At 47.4% G+C, this 14299-nt stretch overlaps 1 protein-coding gene and 1 long non-coding RNA gene across 3 annotated transcripts in view; one reads left to right on the forward strand and one right to left on the reverse strand.

The window, feature by feature from the left end:
- Window positions 1–8235, reverse strand: part of LOC106743591 — an 11017-nt gene extending 2782 nt beyond the window's left edge. Inside the window, exons 1-2 of the long non-coding RNA XR_001374380.1 lie at window positions 7943–8235; window positions 671–833 (exon numbers count right to left, since the gene is read on the reverse strand). This is a non-coding gene — a long non-coding RNA (uncharacterized LOC106743591). The remainder of the gene's footprint in view (window positions 1–670; window positions 834–7942) is intronic.
- The window catches only part of LOC106743588 (RNA-binding protein fusilli), a 50785-nt gene that overhangs the window by 1059 nt on the left and 35427 nt on the right, over window positions 1–14299 (forward strand). Inside the window, exon 2 of one of the 2 annotated variants that reach the window (XM_014617584.1) lies at window positions 6964–7201. In XM_014617584.1, coding sequence (XP_014473070.1) covers window positions 6964–7201 — 238 coding nt within the window. Of the gene's footprint in view, window positions 1–6372; window positions 7202–14299 lie in introns of those variants that run through there. The other variant, XM_014617585.1, reaches the window with a different exon arrangement.

Below are 14299 nucleotides of genomic sequence, written 5' to 3' on the forward strand. Positions count from 1 at the left end.
CCCCCCCCCCTCTCTCTCCTTCTTCGCTCGCTCTCACCTCTCTCTCTCTCTCTCTCTTCCGTCTTCGTCGGGAGCCGCGCTTCCTTGCGGCGCCGTGCGCGTTGCTACTCGTCCGCAAGCGCGCGCGCGATATCCATGAAACCGCGCTTTGCGCGCAACGAGGAGCGCCCTCGGAGCTTCCTCGACTTCCTCGTGGCTCGTGAGAGGCTCCACGAGGGGCTTGAAGAGCCGTTGAAGAGCGTTCCCGCAAGGGCCAAGGACGCGGCGGCCGAGCAAAAACTCCGAGATGACTCTCTCTCTCTCTCTCTCTCGCGCACGCGCGCACACGAAATTTATGCCGGTGATATTTAAAACTCCGCTCGTATTCCCCGACCCGCGCTCGCGGATCACAGTCGCGCTTCCGTCGAATTTTTTGCGAGGCTCTTGACAAATTTTCGTAAATTACCATCGGGACTCCCCGACAGATTAATGTCGCGAATGTCAATCTAACTAATATAATAATAATCGGAGATAACGAAGGGGGTCCGCGAAAGACCTGTCACGGCGTTTCGAAAGTTGCACACAGGCGCAGCACACACACGCATACGCGCATGTGAGCGTGTGTGTGTATGTAGCCGCGAGCTCGAGAGAAAGTTCCCCGCAACGGTGAATCCGCTCTCCATCCTCTTACCGCGCGACTAAGAGAGTCCAAAGTGGATCGACCTCGGCGCGTGGAATCCCTTTGATAATCTCCTCCGTGTCCTCGAGAGTCTAATTGCGAACTACATTCGCATCAGCTTCGCCGATTAAAATTCCAGCGCCTTCCCAGCGGTCCTCCATTAGGCTCCGCTCTCCTGGAAAGACACAAAGAGGGAGAGAGAGAGAGAGAGAGGGACTATTGACTAAAGTTAATCAGCATTAAGTAAGAATCTCGCGATCTTTTAGATCAAAGAAGAATGAATTCGGCCCCGTTGAATATATCCGATCAGTATGCACAGTATGCCGTTGTTTCCAACGGTTCCTCTAGGCTTCTCATCCGGAAACCGAGAGAATCCTGGGAAGAGGGGATTCGGGCTTAATTCTATCTATTGTTCATTAGCTTTCCCGCATTCCGCGACGACGACGTCTCCCCGACGGGGATTTTCGTTTTGCCGGTGCGAATCGGAACACATTACGTGTTAAACATGTTACGTGCGGAGGGAAGAAAGCAAGACAGCGTTAAAATGACGACCGACGGTAGAATCCGTTGGAAACACGAGGGGAATACAGGGAATTTGAAAAGCGGTAAAGAGCTAAATCGTAATAATGTGATATATACATATACCCAGGGGAGGAGGGAGGACGAGCGAGCGCGGTATTGACGGTACAGAGTCCGATATCGTAAACCGGCTCTCCTCGGCGATATACAGGAATCCAGGCAGACTTTGCTCTCTCTCTCTCTCTCTCTCTCCCTCCCTCTCTCTCGGAGGTTTTAACGCGCTTAACTACCATTATACGCCTCCGTTCACGTTTCTCTGGAATACACCAAAGCACCTGAAGACAACTTGAGTCTCAATAATATATTTCGTATGGTCGCCGGGACATTCTCTCTCTCTCTCTCTTTCTCTCTCTCTCTCTCTCTCTCTCTCTCTGTCTCTTTCTTTTTCTCAAGTAGTTCGACGTCGAAAGAGTTTCGTCAAGTTAGATTTCTGAAAAAGATTCGAAACGAGTGTTACGTGAGCGAGTTTTTTCTCATGCAAATTGGGCACTTTTTGTTTTCCAAGGACTTTGAAGCTCGACGTGCGCCATCTTAACGTTGAACGAATGGTTATTTACGAGTTAATACGATCGTGGATCTCTCCGTCTCATCGCGGAATCGTCGACGCGACTTAAACGATTATAACTCTATCTAAACGATATCTACGCGGAAAAAAAGAAGCAGCTCCCACGGGTGAATATTAGTTCCCATAGGTAAAGTTAGCTGTCCGCATGATACAACTGAAATTTACTTAATCTAGCTAATTCTTCTTATCCCTGTACTTACTCTGGTAGTACATTGATTAGATTGATTAGATTGATTATTATCATGCTCTGCTGCGACAAATCCTGTTATATTTCTACTAGTAAACTGTCGAAAAAATGTATAGCATATATTACGTAAAATCTGCTTTTACAGGTTTGACTATCTGGTTGACTTTGTGCCGGACAACATTCATTCGATGTGCCCCCCAATGAAATAATATAACTAATATTAAACCAATGTATCACCAATGAATTCTGCTACTAGGATAGTTTTTAGCTCCCATAATTAAAAACTCTGGTAACTACTCGAGTATCTTTGAGAGTTCTTCAGGGTGTTTTCTTAAAAAAAAGAAAAAACTCTTAAAGATATCTTAAAATTATCTCATGCGTCGATTTTGGATGTTCCGTTCGCTGAATAAATTTCAATTGTAATATATGATCAGCCAATCCCCTTTTTCCGCGTAAACAATCGCAAAGCAGCTACCACGAGAACGTCGCGCTGAATCGCCATCGTGAACGAATGCGGACACACATAGAGCTCGTCATCTTCGAAAGCCACGTGGCTCCGCTCGAAGAGCGGAGTCATGCGTGTGATTATCGATCGGCGACCTTACGATCGAAAAGCGATCATCCCAGGAGAATCGCTCATCCGATTGCCAATATATTTGGCGCGAAAATGCGCCTCTCTCCGGCCGACGCGACGGCCGTCATCGGGGACCTGGTTCGTCATCGTGGACCTGCGCCGGCGCGGGAACGCCGATGCACTTGCCTTCCTTCCTGCCCCTGGCGGTCGATGCGCGCCGGCGATTCTGACCAATCGCGGCCGGCAGGCAACAGGTGGCCGGCCAATCCGGACGCCGGGTCGACGCGACACCGTCGATCTTGCCTACAACTAAGCGCTCCACTCCCTCGGAGAGTATTTCCTACGTATCCTATATCCGAATCTGCCCAGCAGCTATATTCGCATCTTATCCGCCTCTTTCTCGCTCCCTCTCCTTCTCTCCCGCCCTCTCGCTCCTTCCCGCGCGTGAGGCGAGCGGCAAGTGCGCGCGGCGTTACAATCGCCGATCCGGCGAACGCAAAAATCGATAAGGAAAACCGGACAGAATCAATTTGCGCGATTTGCGCCGCGATACGTCGGCCGCTTTCGTCGGCATTTTCCGCACTTTCTCCCACAATTACGCCGATGTTTTTAACAGGCACCCGTCGTTAACCCGCGTCGATTCCACGCGAGCGTGATCCGCGATGGAAAGTATCGATTCGTTATCTCCGCCAACTTCGGCGGAGACCTCCTTCGCGGGCTATTTTCAGGCTAAGTTCCTTCCAGACTCTTTCGTGCTGAAAGCGTCGTTCCATCTTCGTCGGTTTCTGCGTACTGAAGGAAGGTAAAGCGATGCTTCCAGGCGCGAAAGCACCCGAAACGGATTCAGGGTTGGTCTCATCAATTTTGGTTAACTTGATCGATTATATTCCATTGGAATTGACCATTTGTCGTTGACGCTTAATCGCTCGATTAATGCCGGTTTTCTAGCATTATGGTTTAAATCTAACCGACGACTAATTCAACGGAGTTGACCAATTGCATCGATCAGTTCAACTAATCGATCAATTCGATTGATCAATTTCGTTAAGTTAATCGTCGATAGGATTTAAACCATGATCGTAGAAACGGGCATAAGTTAATGTAGATGTGATGAGCCGATCCTTAGCTTTATTTTTAGCTCTTTTCTCTACCGTTACGAGATTTGTTAGTTTTAGTCGAACTAGATTACGCTTCTTGCCTTTCGAGTGAGCGACAAGTATGTAAATTAGCGTTGAAGAGAGGAAATAAACGAAATTCCAAGCGCCGCACAAGGGCCGATTGTTCCAACTTCTTGGTAAGATTTACCCGACAGGTATCTGTTAGGTAAACACCAATAGCTGTTGTTGATCAGTCTGTCCATTAGGCACCTGTCGGGGTAAATCTTAGGGCCAGTTTCACAACCTCGTCGGTTAACCTAATCGGTTAAATACCGACCGTGTTTGGCTATTTCTGATCAGTTCTGCTTAACGACAAATGCAACTGGTCAATTCCAAAGGAAATAATCAGAGGATTACGTCAACCAGAGGTTGCAAAACTGGCCCTTACCAAGAAGTCGGAACAATCAGCCCTAGTTCAATTCACAACAAACGGGCTTATGGTTTAAATCAAATCGACGATCAACTCAACGGAATTGGCCAGTCGCATCGTTAGCTGAACTGATGATCGATGCGATTGGTCAATTCCGTTGAGTCAATCGTCGATTAGATTCAAACTACAGATGGTATCAAAAACGGGATATCAGTCGGATATCGCGAATCCGACGCTCCGACCTCGAGTCGAGCCGCGATGAGCGCCACCCTTCCGCTCCGCGACTCCAGTGGCGCGCGTCTCTCTCTCTCTCTCTCGCCGAATGAACGCTCCGCGAAGAGAAAAGCAACAACGAGAACGGACGTCGAACGGAACCACTCGCTCGCTCGTCCGTCCGTCCGTCCGTCCAAGCGGCAAGGCCGCGATCGCGATTACGCGAAGGGAGCCGGCGTATCGGGGACATCGACATCGTCGACGGCACGTTGCACGTGTCGTCGTGCACCAAACACACGTACCTGAGCGCGACCGCGCGCCATTTTCCTGACCGAACGAACTCGCTCTCTCTCTCTCTCTCATCGGCCGGCGATTTACGTGACGCTCTTGCCAGAGGGACGCGTATATCCGCCGGAATTCCAGCGGATATCGGCGGAGGGAGGAGGAAAAGCATGGCGCCATCGGGAGCGGCGCATGTATCATCCGCGCCTGGAAGACGGCGATAGACTGCGTCGAGACGGAGAATGTGTCGTGCGCGCGCGCGCGCGCGCGCATTCGGTGGTCCGCCATGCACGAGACAAATGTGGCGGCGTCGGGGTTCACCCGCCGGTGCGATGTACTTCTTGCATACGCACACAGGCCTCACTTTTTCCGAGCTGCCCCAGGTTCTGCCAGGTAGTAGCGGACGAGCAGCCAGCCAACGGGGACTCCGCAACGAGAGCGTTGCGAGTGGAGGGTCGCTCTGCGCACCTGGCGCGTCACTTTGATCTGCCTTTCCCTTTGCCGTTCTAATCTGGCCCGGCCGCGATTTCCGTCACTCTCGCCGCATCTGGCTCCCGACTGACGACCGCGGCTGATCGCTTCTGCCGATGCCAGGGGATCATCCTGTATGCCGTTCGCGCCGTTTTACATTTTCCACGCACTGATCTCGCTGATACCGCGCTTCTTCCTCCTCTTTTCAGTTCTTCCTTCCTCTATCTCTCCTTGTTTATCTCTCTCTCTCTCTCTCTCTCTCTGTCTTTCTCTCGCTCGGCCTGTCTCCATTTTCCCTCTCCTCTCATTCAGGTGAGCAGGTAGACATTCAATGCCTTTTTCTTCCAGGTTTTTTGATTCCAACCTCAGCTATATTTTCGCAAGCAGAATATATATATATGACATTACTATATATATATATATAGTAATGTCGTTATAATATACGTCGACAGTTCAAAGTTCGCTGTGAAAGCACGACATCTTTAGTTAGATCGATATGCATACGCACACACACACACACACACACACCATTCGTATCTATCGCTGCGCGTCGCTGCTATCTTCACTCTGTAATTTTCACTTGCGATAGCTGCTATTACAGAGTGATTTTTTGTCTTTACTTTTATATACCTTCTACGTGCTTTTTCATCGAAATTGTATCGCCATTATGCGAAAATTGAAATTCCACTGCTAGACGTCAATCCGTTTTTGCCGCTTTCTCAGCAAAAATTGCTCCATGGCGCGCAACAGGTATTGCTTTTTCGTTCTCCCTCTCCTTCCGCTCACGCTACGTAACTCCTGAATATTTAATATCTCTGCATATATCTAACATGTTATTGACGTGAATTCAAATCCCGCTCGATATTTATTATCTTTTTTCTTTTTACTTTTTTTTGCTATTCGCCCGACAAGACCTTCACATGGCGCGCAACAAGTACTCCCTCCTCTCTCTCTCTCTTTCTCCCTCCTCTGTCTCTCATTTTCTCTCTCTCCCGTTTCCTTCTGCTCCCTACACTCAACCCTTGAAATGTTGCTTCCTGATATCTTCGTCTAACGCAACCTGCGGCCAACTCGTCATTAACGTGGACCGAAATCCCGCTAGATATTAATTTGTTTTTGCCATTTAACGAACAAGAACCATTCCGCAACCGCGTTTCCTTCTCTCTCTCTTTCTCTCCCCCCTTCCCTACCTGTCCTCTCTCTCTCTCTCTCTCTTTCTCTTCCCCTACTTTATCCCCCATAAGACGCCGTGCAAGCAAGGACTAGCCAACGGGAGAGGGGCAACGTCGACGCGCAGTCGCCAGGTGAGGCAACGACGACGTGTTCGCTTCGCGACGCTCGGCCGGGGGGACGCACGGCCAGTGCTGCACGAAACACCTTGCGACGTTCGACGGCGCTCTGTCCGACCGTGAGCGAACGTCCAACCGACGAGTAAAAAGAGACAGAGGGGAAGAGAGAGAGAGAGAGACGGAGAAAGAAAGAGGAAGAGAAACGAGGAGAGAACGCGACCAGTCTCGAGACCGGGAATCGATCCTGTCCGCGGACTCCGGTTTCGCGGAGCGGTCGCTCGCGTGTTCGCGAAGGTGTCGTTATCTCGGTTGGAGATCGCCGTCGATTCATAACCTCAAACCCGCTTCGTGGCCCGATCGCCGTGAGCAGTAGGAAGCATGTCGCGCTTCGCGGATAATCGGTGAATAACCAGTGACGCCAACGGGGGAGAAAAAGAGCGAGAAAGAGAAAGGGAGAGAGACACCTGGAAGATCGGTCGGTCCTTCGTTCGTCTACAAATTCTCGACGCCGGACGCGGCGAGACGTTACCGTGAGTGTGAGAGTGCCATCGTCGTACCCCGCGGAAGACGTTCGTCGCGCCGAGTAGTTCACAAGGTGTGAAATCACGTCGTTAGCAGGGGAAGGAGGAGACTCGATTCGTGGGAACTCGTGAGAACTCGCACGGGAACGATGCAGACGACGGGAATAAGGACGGCAGGAGGAGCAGGAGCGACAGCAGGAGGAGGAGGAGGCTCATCGACTCACCTGGTCGTCCTTTACGTGGCGACCGCTGGCCTCCAGGGGAACGCGCTCGGCTCCGATGAGGAGGAGATCACGTTACTCGTCTATGTACTCATCGATGTACTGCAGAATAAGGTAAGAAGATGGAAAAGAGAGAGAGAGAGAGAGAGCGAGCGAGTGAACGAGAGAGAGCGAAAAAGCTCGAGCGAGAGAAAGAGAGAGAGGGAGGAGAAGGGAGAGGCGGAAGTGGTTCGCCACGGACGAGTTGATTCTCGACTCGGGATTCACCTTTTCGCCATATCGCTCGTGCGTTACGACAATGTAGCGATCAAGCATCCGTGATTCAGCGATGCTCGATCGTCGGAGCAAGCGCGCTCCAAAAGCTCGCGACGCGAGCAAAACACCTGCCGCCGGCCCGGAAGATCGGCCGGCGCGTGGATCGATGTACCTGCGATTTTTATTGAATTAAAAGACCGTCGTTTACGTGACGATCGTCGATCTTCCGAAATTCTGCGTGCATTTAAATTCGGCATTCTCCGGACGTATCCGGGCATCACGGGAAGACACGGGAAAAGAACGGAGTGCAGAGAGTGCAATTGGGCCGAATAGGCCTGAAGATAGGTGCGTGTTCGGCTGGCACACGCGAAGGTGCGCCGCGGAGAACCGCGGCAACGTTCACGGCGGAATTTTCACCGAGCGCGGATCATTCGAATTCTCGATTGAACTTTGAATCGCGTCCCCAAACTGTCGCACGAGTCGCGAGACGAATTGCGACGCGAATGAAACAAGTGGTTCTTCGTTATTCGTCGAGAGGTGATAGAAGTTAAATTTTCATTTACTTACGACGAAATCCGACGGGCGGCTTCTCGTACGTACCTTCGGCTTTATAGTTTGCTCAACATAATCCTTGAGCTTACATGCCAATCCGATTCTGTCGATGGGAATTTCGCTAACAGGAAGCGCCATAAAAATCTTGGCAACTCTCTCGGGATGATTTGGAGGTTGATTTTGAAGCAAACAGGAGATAATCATAGGCGAGAATCGAATTGTCTAACGAAATGTCCCGAGTCTCGAAATGTCGAAACGGTAAATCGATGAGAACGCGACGGCAGAGTCGACGGAATCATCGGCTTTTTATATCGCGGGAAGATCGAGGTGCGTCCGTGACAAGCAAAGCGAGAGAGCGAGCGAGCGAGCGAGCACATGCGATTAAGTACCATGATTAGCGAGTTTTTCAAAACTTTGCACTCTGGCCCCATCGTGTCGTATTGACGTGGGATGTAAACAAAAAAGCCGCGACGGATCGCGCGTTAGTATTTGACGCAAGCGAGATTGTTACTTCTACATGTCGCCACTTGCGGCAATGACAGGCATAATGTCGCGCGATCTGATATATAAGAATGACTGATTCTTTTACGGAAAGCCATAACGACGAGAAAATGATATCGATTATTCAAATTGTTCGAGCGCACAACTCATATAATTACGGACTACGTCATTCTCTGTCGTTAGGCGAGCGCAAAAGGCGAGCGCAGTTATTATCTAACTTAATGAGATCGACTTTCGATCGATTTTTTTGTACAATTTAATGCGTCGATTTGAAAATAAAAAAAAAGGGAAATAGAGATGATTCTTTAGAATCGCCTTAATCCGCCGTCGGATCAATGTATTCTGTTCGGTTCAAGAATTGTGATTCATTATGCCCGTGAGATACGAGATACGAGAAAATGAGCGGAAAGTGTTTGTCATCTTTACGCTCGAACGAATGATTTCTCTGTTATAAAAGTGTCGCAACCACTACCGCGACCACAGAACGAACTTGCGAGAAACGCGTCGGAAATTTCATCGGAAACAGCGACGACACGCGGAGAGCGAAAAAATCGCGATCGACTCGCGCTCGTCGAGACACGGGGGCTTGCGAAAGGGGCGCGTCGCAATTTCGAAAAGTATTCCACGTCAAAATCATCTGTTTGATCGCGAATTGTTAACAACTTTGTCATTGATTATCGCGCTTTTGATTTCGAGTATTTTCGGTTCGAGTATTCGGTCACGAATTTCTCACGATGTCTCGCATGATACTGTTTCGGCAATTCTCGTCCGTCGCCGCGAATTATCGTGGTGTTTTGCTTAGGCCTGAACATGTCTCTCCACACGAGAGTGTAATCTCTGATAAAAAATGATTAGCGGTGTGTGATATCTATTTTGAGATCTGTTAAGTAATACAGATTGCACTGGATATCGCTGAGCTTTTTCGCGATCTTATAAATTTATCGTTTAATTGAAAACCATATAATTCGTGCACACACCGAGAAGAAAGACTTAAAAATTTATTTATGAAATATAAGGTTTACTTCACAGAAAGAAAGGTTTGTTTAAATATGGCGAAATAACATTTTATTCCTGTTAAATAAATCAATCAGATTAATAAGAAAACTTAGGTATGTTTCAGAAAAATACATATTCTATCATCACAAATTGTTTTCTAACCAATACATATCGAAGAAAATGTCACAAGAAACAATTTCAATTACTTCTTCTCAGTGTAGATACAGGGACAACAAAAATTAGCTAAATTAAACTTCAATATTATATGGACAGGTAGTTATTACTCGTGAAAGTTAGTATTGAGCTGTGGGTACTAATTTTCTTTCCGTTTGTGTATGCATTTTTCTGAAAAGTGAAGTGAACATTCGCGTATACGCGTACAAAGAAAAAAAAGAGCACCCGTTTCTCTCGAGAAACCAGTGTGACGTTGGAATTCACCTTTCCGCGAGTTCTTAACTCGAAAACTTGAAATACTTGATACACGTGAAATATCTAAACCATAGAATAAAATTGCTGAAGTCAACAAGTCCGCTATGTTTTTATCGAAGAATTGGCATTTGTAGATAATGAAGACTTGTGTATTCATGAATATCCGTATCATTGACTACAATCTCTCGGTCTTAAGCAAGCAGTTAAATATAACGACCCGGCATTATTATTTATATTTTCCTGAGCATTTCGTGTCATATATATTTCCTTCGGTCCTATTAAGAACAATGACTAATCGCGAAAAATTCGTCGACATATCGAGTTGTTAAAGAATTTCTATTTTCCGTTACTCGTTCTATATTTTATATTATCTCCGATATTTCCGCGAATTCGAGGAAATTTCTTCGAAGGAGAGTTGCGATGAAAGTTGAATTTAAAGTGAAACAAAGATAAACATTGATAGAAAGAGACATATAAGGAGATGATTCAAGAGATAATACAATTTTTTTTCATTCAAATGTTCGAGGAATATTCGAGATAAATTGCTTGCTGCTAAAGAAAGTTTTTAAACATTTTTTGTAAATCTTTAAATCAAATACTTGCGACATTTAATTCAGAACATATACTGCGCGAAACGATGCGATTTTGTAGTTAAAAAAATACACATAGGTGTATTCGTGAAATTTTAGTATTACATTAAGTTTACTTAATTCTACATTAAGTCTTCCGGTGGAGAAAACGAAAGTAACTTCCCATTTGTAGTATCAACGAAGCACATCAGAAGACCTTATGAGAGCTTGATGTGGAACTAAATAGAATGAAAAATTTCAACTCGGGCAACCGCAATTAAAATTTTACATTTACACACATCTGTTCACGAGCAATCAAGATTAGAAACTAAAAGAAGCATACTCGAGTATGTATACTTCGAATATCCATTGAGTAACACTGGCGTTCGCGGAACTGACTCCCGATTATTTTCGAACGGCAGAAATCATAATCGTCTACGAATCGCATTGGGTGAGATACGACGTACATTGTAGAGGCTCGCGATGCCGAATAATTCGTTGCGCAAAGTGCGATACTCTCGCGGAAGCCGGTCGGCGCTGCGGCACGTTGTGCGTCATGCCGGTGCGTGTAGTTGGCTGCCATTGTTTCTCGAATTATCCGGCGGGGGCGGAGCATCGCGCCCTCGAAAGGTCGTCCACTGCCTCTGACATCTAACGTGCCGGCGGCACGACCGCCCGATTACGTGGTCGCCTGTGAGATTGGCACTATGCGAATTTCGCATTTTATTTGTGCATAACGTTGACTTCACGCACCACTAATCGTGCGACTCGCTAACTTGAAATACGAATTCTGGAACGTGAAAAAGAAAAAATTCGGCCGGGAATTCGGGCGGAAATTCGGCGGTAACACGAGGTAACAGAGGTCTGACGGTTTATAAGTTGTTAAACAACGATCAATTTGTACGAATTTTAATGACATATTTCGCGCCGATATACAGAAAAAAATGCTAGACTCAAGTAAATAATTGTTCTAATATTCTTTAGTAAATGTTTACCTTAAATAAAAGGATTAAGTAAATTTTATGTGAATAAAGTACATGTATATTTTATTTGGATCAAATTAATTGTTTAATCCAAGTGATCCAATTTGCCAAGAAGTATTGGAGTATTGGAGTATGGTATTAATTGTTTATTCGAAACCTAGCACTTTTTCTCCGTGTAGAACTCTTCCTTCTGATTGTGTCAAAACATTTCACACTTACAATCCTATCGCGTTAGCACCCTCGATATCGTCGTAATTGACAAATTAGCGACCTGTGATGAATTAATGACAATCTTTCGCGAAAGCGCCGAGCGGCAATTAATTTGATGCCGAACTATTGTAGTTTGTCCGGGGGATTTCAGGTAGCTGTCTCTCAGATTTCCGGAGCTCTAATCCGATTCACTCCGTACACCTGAAACTCGCCTCGAGAGAGGAAACACGAACAATCACGCCGCGTGCGTGACTGGATCTTGCGTAAAAGTCGTTGCGATGTCTCTTTCCTTTCACGATTGAGACATCTCTTCCACGTTCCGCGTAATTTCGCCGGGGACTGCCCTCATCGTGATCCAGCGGCGCGACGTAACACGAAAACCAAGAGCGAAGGAAAAACAAGAGACAGAAAGAGAGAGAGAGAGAGAGAAAATCCAAGTGCAAAATCTCTCAAGCTTCCGCTTCCTCGTGAAGTGCGTCAAGTTGCGCTGTAATAACAACAACGCGACGTAATCGCGAAATTGAAACGTAATTAAACGTTGTCGCATTTGCATGCAGCCACGCGGAAATAGTTTTTCTCTTTCCACCACATCGGACTAATTTCGCGGCTAATTTGCGCCGCTCGCGCGCGCGTTTCGTTCTTTTTAAAATCCGGCGCGAGCGAACGAATGGGCGAGAGAGAGAGGGAAAGAGAGAGAGAGAGAGAGAGAGAGAGAGAGAGTATGGCGCCGCGACTCGTGTTAGAGCGGCGCGGCAACAGGTGCGCCTAGTTTTCTTTATTCCTTGTTGCGAATCGCGCGCGCCTTGCACGAGTGCGCCCGGGTTCCATCTGGTCGGTCGTTTCCTTTTTCCTCCGAGTCACATACCTACCTGCTTGCTTACCTGCCTTGCTTGCCTACCTTGCCTGCGCCTGCCTGTATCTCTCGAATGCTACCCGATCGGGGACAATGGCCGCGAGAGCCGTGTTCCTCTCGCTTCTCACGAGACTACTATATATATATATATATATATATATAGAGAGAGAGAGAGAGAGAGAGAGAGAGTACACACACGAGGGAAAGAGTGAGAAGGGGCGAGGAAATTGGACGATAATGCACCGCTGCCTGTTTTGCCGATAATGATATCGCGCCGAGATAACGGCTGGTCTGACGTAACGCCACGAAAATCGTAAAATCGTTTTCTCGACTTTTCCAGCGCGAAACTTCTCGAAATCCGCGCCGAGCTTGCGCGCTCTTCTCTCTCTCTCTCTCTCTTTCAGTTAATCTTATCTTCTCGCGGGGTTCGTCACAAGCGAAAAATCAGGACGGTCGATAGTTTCGTAAGTCTTTGCGAGATAATACGACTTTGCGGAGCTTTACGTCGAGCGGAAGATTGACGTGATTACAGGGTTACACAGACCGACCGCCGTGATACACGCGTGTACAGACAGACACAACGCATTGTTTGTGTCTGTATGTGATTCCTACGAGGAGTCTCAATCTCGATCGATCTGATAGAATAAACCTTCTCCTCTTCCTCCTCTCTCACGCCGTAATCCTCCTCCAAATGGAATCGGCGATAAGGGTTTACAGGGCGCACGCGCGCGCGTTATTTCTTATTACGAAATAGCTCGGCACAATCCGTTCCTCGAGCACTCGAGGATCGGTTCCTCGAGTGTGTCGGCAACACAGTACACAGTTTGTAACTCCAGCCGCGATCTCGTAACTCTCCCGAGCCTCTCTCGTTGCGGCGTGATGCCGCGCTTCTTGATACCTGACTAGGTATATTGCGTCGGCGTTGTCCGTCGTAGATATTCGCGCGGGGCATTCTCGTGAAAGAGAGAGAGAGAGAGAAGCGAGAGAAGAGGACGTTGACTTTATCCTGGCAGCAACGCTCTTGTGGCTATCTCTCGAGCGGCGCACGCCGCTCAGGGACGCAAAACGAGCGAGCGAGAGGACGCGCGCGCGGGTCGTCCGTTCGTGAATTAAAGCCGCCGCGTGATTTTTCGGATCTCGCGGGATCGCTTCGATCGCGCGAAGCACCGTGCACGCGTGCTCCCACGGCGAGACGCGGCGGGCTTTATCTAAGTGTCGAGATAAGTGGCATGAACGCGCACCACACGTGATCCACGATTTCTAGCGTTTCAGAGCAGATCGGAAGTGGTGATGAGCGCGTTCCTCGGCCGCACGCGTGTAAAATCCCATCGTAGGAATCGCGCGTACCATTCGGCGGTGGTACCAACTCAACTGTCTAAATGCGAATTTCACGTTACACGATACACGCACCGAGAGAAAAGGTTCCTTTGGATACATGTGTACACGTGTTTGTATGACTTTTCGGGGTATTCTTTTAGTTTGTACGCAATATAATTTGATGTCAGATATCATTTTGTCCGAATGAAAATGTCGTTTCAGATTAAACCAGGCTAGACTAAACCATGTTGTTTGATAGAAAAGGCAGTATTATTTGGAGAAAATGAATATTTTTCGTCTTCGATAAAAGGGAAATTTATTCCGTTATATATTAATGCTGGAATTTTCCAAGCAAATTTACGAATAAATCGTAAAATCGTAGTTTATGGACAGCAATCGTAAGAATCTGACTTACAATTGTTCAGTTACTGAGAAATTATCTATAATATTTGTGATTTATAAATAGCCTTTTGCTAGTCATAAAATCTACAGAAAATCGTAGATATTTACGAGCGATCGTACATGCTACGATACGCGTAAAATTACA

Source organism: Dinoponera quadriceps, unplaced genomic scaffold, assembly GCF_001313825.1.
Source record: "Dinoponera quadriceps isolate SergipeBrazil2010 unplaced genomic scaffold, ASM131382v1 scaffold1146, whole genome shotgun sequence".
Taxonomy (NCBI): Eukaryota; Metazoa; Arthropoda; class Insecta; order Hymenoptera; family Formicidae; genus Dinoponera; species Dinoponera quadriceps.